General features: G+C 34.6%; 1 protein-coding gene across 1 annotated transcript; it reads left to right on the forward strand.

Annotated features, from left to right (window-relative positions):
• Positions 1-4,165: 4,165 nt before the first annotated feature.
• LOC141396565 (uncharacterized) lies at positions 4,166-5,177 on the forward strand. The gene is made up of 3 exons (XM_073972129.1): positions 4,166-4,281; positions 4,362-4,523; positions 4,578-5,177. The coding sequence occupies exons 1-3, from the start codon at positions 4,195-4,197 to the stop codon at positions 4,899-4,901; spliced, it is 573 nt and encodes a 190-aa protein (XP_073828230.1). The 5' UTR covers positions 4,166-4,194; the 3' UTR covers positions 4,902-5,177.
• The last annotated feature ends 823 nt before the right edge of the window (positions 5,178-6,000 follow it).

The following is a 6,000-nucleotide window of genomic DNA, read 5'->3' on the forward strand; positions in this document are numbered from 1 at the left end:
ACGAAATGTCGGATAAGATCACTTTAAGACCTGCTCTCGAATCACTTTGAGTTTTTTTTGAAGCGATTTGTAATCGCTTTCTCCATTACGACGGTAAAAGTTTTTTGAGGGGCAAGTCCATATTTCTTGGGAAAACATACCGAAAGTTGTAAAACCCTATGTCACCATATGTGGCTCTAGAACTGTTCTACCGATTTGGTGCAACATCTGGTCTTCCTAAAACGTTAGGACGATATCACTTGGATGGTGCAACCAATTTGGTCCGAACTTTTGATCTACTAATATTTTGTCAGAATTTAGTTTAACTTCTAAAATGGCCCATATCGGTCCTCCCTAAGGGCACCTCCTCCAACAAAAGTTCAACATTTATGTAAATTCCTAATCCACATTTTTGTCGGCAAATTTAAATGTTCAAAAAGGGCCACAAAATTCTGAAGAGACCCTAAATACATCCGATCTGTCCGTAGATGAAAGTTTCACTTCACATTGGCTGAGGGTATATCTCTGTGGGTATATCTCTTTCCACATTTGCTGAAGAATGTGGCAAGACTAAAATATGTTTAATAAAGTTGGACAAAATAGGAAATAATGGTTCAGAATTTGCAAATCATAATTTACACCCTGTTTTCCAAAATTCTAGCAACTCTACATTTTTATCTTTAAACAAATTTTGGAAATTTAAACGTGAAAGTTCGCGGAATTCTGAGTCCAATTCTTGCTTTTCGCTTATGTTTATAAAGCATTCGTATTCCTTTATAATGTCGAAAAATGAATCTTCTGTGCCATTTATTATAAAACTTGGAAATTTGTTTTCAAAATCAAACCGCTTCAACATCTGATCACAACGTTCAATGTAAAAGTTTTTGCAGCTTCTAATTATTTACACTAACTCACTTTTCGACAATTTCGGTTTTTAAATGGTTTTATTTAGCTCACCCCGTTTGTTTTATTATTTATTCTTGGGTCAAATTTAGTAATACAAATTTCACCCTCTTCCTGTCAACCGATTAATCTGAAATTTTGTATACACTTTGGATTTTGGTGACAATACAATTATGTTTATTCATTATCATTATAAATTCAAGATGGCCGCCGCTACAAAATGGCGGATAACGTAGGTTTTATCAATCCCATCAATATGGGTATCAAATGAAAGGGCTCAACAAGCAGAATACAATATACTATACAAAATTGAAATCCAAGATGGCGGCCGCTACAAAATGGCGGATAACGTAGGTTTTATCAATCCCATCAATATGGGTATCAAATGAAAGGGCTCAACAAGCAGAATACAATATACTATAAAAAATTGAAATCCAAGATGGCGGCCGCTACAAAATGGCGGATAACGTAGGTTTTATCAATCCCATCAATATGGGTATCAAATGAGAGTGCTCTACCAGTAGAATACAATGTACTATATAAAATTAAAATCCAAGATGGCGGCCTCTACAAACTGGCGGATAACTTAGGTTTTATCAATCCCATCAACATGGATATCAAATGAAAGGTCTCAACAAGTAGAATACAATTTGCTATGCAAAATTGAAATCTAAGATGGCGGCCGCTACCAAATGGCTGATAACAATTTTTTTATCAATCCCACCAATATGGGTATCAAATAAAAGGGCTTGACACGAATAATACAGTGCACTATACAACCTCAATATTTAAGATGGGCGCAACCACTAAATGGCGTATAATTAAGATTTAAATTTAGAAATTGAATCTGTAATTTAGGTATCTGATTAATCCAGCCTGAATCCACCATCCAAGTCAAGATTTTTTATCGTGTTGAGGACTGTGTGGTGTTGGGGTGGCTAAAAATGATACGTCGTTAGCGGTACACCACCCAAGCTAAGGTGAAAGGTTAAAACACTGTATGGAATTAGGGTGGATAAAAATGATATGTCGTTAGCGTTTTCCCCTCAAGACTCAGGCGCATCTTGTTGTACATAGCACTGCCCCTTTATTGGACCTCTGGGGGGTCGACCGTTTAAATGTCCATTACTCGTGGGAACAATATGGTAAAAAATATAAAAAATACAAACACAAACATAACAGAAACTGCAACACAACGGAAACGAAGGCTTCAAAAAGCGAAAGAAAAGTATAAAGCAAAACGAGCTAAAGAAAGTGAAGGTGATAGAAATAGTCGATTACAGAAACGACGGGAACAATTAGCGTCAAAAACACATGAGCAATATGAGGCCAGGTTAAAAAAGCAACGTCAGCGATATACACAAATGACGGCGTCAGAAACGCCTGAAGAATATGAAGGCAGGTTAACAAAGCAACGTGAGCGATACACACAGATGATAGCGTCAGAAACGCCTGAAGAATATGAAGCCAGGTTAACAAAACAACGGGAGCGATATACACAGATGTGTGTTGCCTTTAATACTATCATGGGCTTCTACAATACATAAAATGCAGGGCAGCACTGTGGACCACGCAGTCGTATACTTAGGTGCGAAACTGTTTGAAGAAGGTCAAGCCTACGTGGCTCTTAGTAGAGTAAGATCTTTGCAGGGACTACGTATAGAGGAGTTGGACTGCAATAAACTAACGGGCAAGAAACCTTGCAATAATGAAGCACTAAATGAATTAAACAGAATGCGAAATAAAAACTAAAAATTAGAAAATAAAAATAGGTAAAAAAACTTTTTAAGTTAAACGGTTTTATGTTAAACATACATTGCAATGTTTAAGATAAATGTACTAAAAACCAAAAAATAATAAAATAGATACAGTCGTGGGAATTATAAACATATGCATAGACTAGACTAAAATAAAACCGTGGGGCACGTCAATTGTCTACAAATTATCGACTTAATGTGCGATAGAAGAATCGTTTAATTCGTCGTTAGGCAGTTGGCCCGCAGACGGTTAGGAAATTATTTACTATTTTCTTGCTCATGGAAATTCCAATAGTTATACGCTCCATGTAAATAAAAGAGATGTTTCAACTAGTTTATCGTTGGACATTCACACTGCTGGCTGGCGAGGATCGTTTCACTGCTTGTAGTTTGTCTTTAATCGACAAAGTACTACTCGCTCATCACTATGAAACCCTAAAACTCGCTTATAATCGAGCTTGCTAGCTTGTTTCCACATTCTAGCCCTACTTATCACACGTTCATCGTTGTCGGTTGAACAACTGACTAATTATAGTGTAACATTACAAAACAAACATTTTAATCAACGATTGTAGACAATTGACGTGCCCCACGGTTTTATTTTAGTCTAGTCTATGCATATGTTTATAATTCCCACGACTGTATCTATTTTATTATTTTTTGGTTTTTAGTACATTTATCTTAAACATTGCAATGTATGTTTAACATAAAACCGTTTAACTTAAAAAGTTTTTTACCTATTTTTATTGAACAATTACCTTGACGTATGTACAGAAGTACACGTTTTGGTAATCAAGGAAATTTAAACTGTTTTTATAATCTGTTAAAAAAAGTTATTATTATTAATCAAACTACTCTTGACGGTATAGTTGTCTTTGTTACTGTACCAAATCAGTGCTAGCAACCAAAATTTTCACACAAAACGCAAATTTTATGTGAACATGTTGCCTTAACTAAAAAACGGCATTTTAGGGGTAAAAATCGGCAAATCGGCATTTCTATTTTTTTTTTTTTTTGACTTAAAATCGGCAAAATTCCGATATATCGGCAAATCTGGCATCACTGATAACACGATGTTTGTGGAGAGAGCGAAATTTATGCTCTCGATGTTGTATGCGTGTGACCGCACATACTTCATTTGTATGGGTGCCGATACCTGCTCTATATAACCATGCTGGAATATTCTTTATAAGACACATTTTATATGATGTATTACCAAATTATAATTTTATTACGTTATATTAAAATAAAGAACAATTGAATTGAATGTAAACAACCATTATCACAGATTTTCAGATATGAAGTATTTTTGAAGCCTTTTTTTTAATTAATATTGAAAATAAACAATGTTTATATATATTTGTTCATCTATTTTTTAACACAAAATTTATAATGTAATTTGTGAGGCAATTATAACTTTATCTGATTTATATTCATCATTTGAATTTAAGTGGTATTATTAAAAGCTGTGAATTCAATAACCACAAAGATATTTATTTAAAAATATATAAATATCCATGCATGAATACAGCAAATATCGAAAGTGAAAGAAAAAATGAAATTCATTTGGCTAAATTCTCCGATCATTGCTCTACTAATTTTCTCTGCAGTGCCAAAGGCAATGCCAATTTTTGAAATGGAGGTATGAACTATATACATATCTATTATGCCATAACTCATTGGATTTTCATACATCCTGTTGGTGCCTTCTTTTTTAAATAGCAAACGTGGACTTATGAATTGAAAAATATTGAAACCTTTTCCTCCGACTTGGATAAGGTTAGCTTTAAAGATTTTAAAGTGGAACGTATAGGTCGTGGTGTGTATGCGGCTTCGGGATCGTTTACAGTAAATACCGATGTGGTTGAGGGTGATTCAAATATGGTAAGCGTTACAGAATTGTTATCTTTATTCCAACATTTCCTTATTCTTTTCTAGATTGAATTTCATGCATATCGCAGTGAAAATGGCAAAGACTTCAAACCGATTTCAATGAAAACACCACGTCAACATTTATACGAGTATTTCAATACTTTTTATAAGGACTATGTCATGGAGACTTTGAAAGATTGCTCTAATATGCCAGTATTTGAGGGTAAATTCGAAAAGTTAGAACAGAAAACGTATGTTCTGAACAAATGTCAATTTGATCAATCTGCATTTCCCCGATATCTCCAAGAGGGATTTTACAAAGTCGATATGGGAGGTACTGGTGTTGTTGAATGGAATATAATTTTCACCGTTCTAGTTGAACAAAAATAGGAATATTGTATTGAAAAAAAAAAATTGTTCAAAGTTAATTTACACATAAAATGTTGTATGTATATGTGTTGCAAACAAATAATATTTTAATTCGAACTTTAATTTGACTTCAGTACAATCATTGCAACTTATTTAGACTATTTATTGTTGTATGTTCCCGAAAAGATGCCTTATTTTATATTTAAATGCACCAATAACCATCAACCGTAATATGTCAAAATATTGGCTATATCTATATAAATAAAATTCAAATGTCGTTGAGAACGGATGGACCGATTGGATAATTCTTTTTTTTTTAATGTTCGTCATAACCCAACTTAGGTTTTTATCGAAAGTAAATTAGACCACGGCCACTTTTACGCCCAGTTTTTTTCAATTTTAATCTTTATACCCTCAGCATTTATCCTAACGAAGGCACGGGCAAAATGTGCCTCATGGGTTTAGACCCCAAGTATGCTTGGACGAAATCCTTTTCAGACAATTTGCAGTTGATTTAGCTATGTCCGTCCGTCCGTCTGTCTGTCTGGCTGGAGCGCACAATAACTCTAGAACGGATTAACCGATTCGGTCTAAAATTTTGCTTTCGTAATATTTTTTCAAAGTTAGCTTAAGTTCGGATATGGGTTATATCGGTCCTCTCCTCCGGAACATCCCCCAAAAAAGTTCGAAAATTTTCGTAAAATTTGTGCGTACGATAACTCTTGAAGGGAGTAACCGATTTGGTCCATACTTAGCACATGGTGAAATATCTACCAGACATAGATGAGGTTCAAATATGGACTCAATGGGTTCACTCCTTCGGGTACCTCCCACACAAAATGTCGGATAATTTCAGTTTTGGACTTGCTCTCGAATCGCTTTGATTTTTGTTGTAACAACTTGCATTCACTGTCCCCCATACGACACACATACGCGATACATAGCAAAACATTTGCTCAAAACTCAAAATATAAAAATCGCGTTTTTAAAAATATTTTTTCCCATTCGCCATGACCATCCACAACTTTCTGTAGTTAATCAATCCAACGCAGCAGCCGATTCAACTCAGTCATAATAAAGCAAAAAAGTATGTACATGTTCGAATACTGAAAAATTAGGC

Source organism: Musca autumnalis, unplaced genomic scaffold, assembly GCF_047663935.1.
Source record: "Musca autumnalis isolate F117 unplaced genomic scaffold, ASM4766393v1 scaffold_3, whole genome shotgun sequence".
Taxonomy (NCBI): domain Eukaryota; kingdom Metazoa; phylum Arthropoda; class Insecta; order Diptera; family Muscidae; genus Musca; species Musca autumnalis.

Bases quoted from the DNA above. Each gene is read 5' to 3' on its own strand.
- LOC141396565 (XM_073972129.1), top strand. From the start codon at position 4,195: ATGAAATTCATTTGGCTAAATTCTCCGATCATTGCTCTACTAATTTTC. The intron at 4,282-4,361 runs GTATGAACTATA...TTTTTTAAATAG, and splicing joins TGCCAATTTTTGAAATGGAG to CAAACGTGGACTTATGAATT. The intron at 4,524-4,577 runs GTAAGCGTTACA...ATTCTTTTCTAG, and splicing joins TTGAGGGTGATTCAAATATG to ATTGAATTTCATGCATATCG.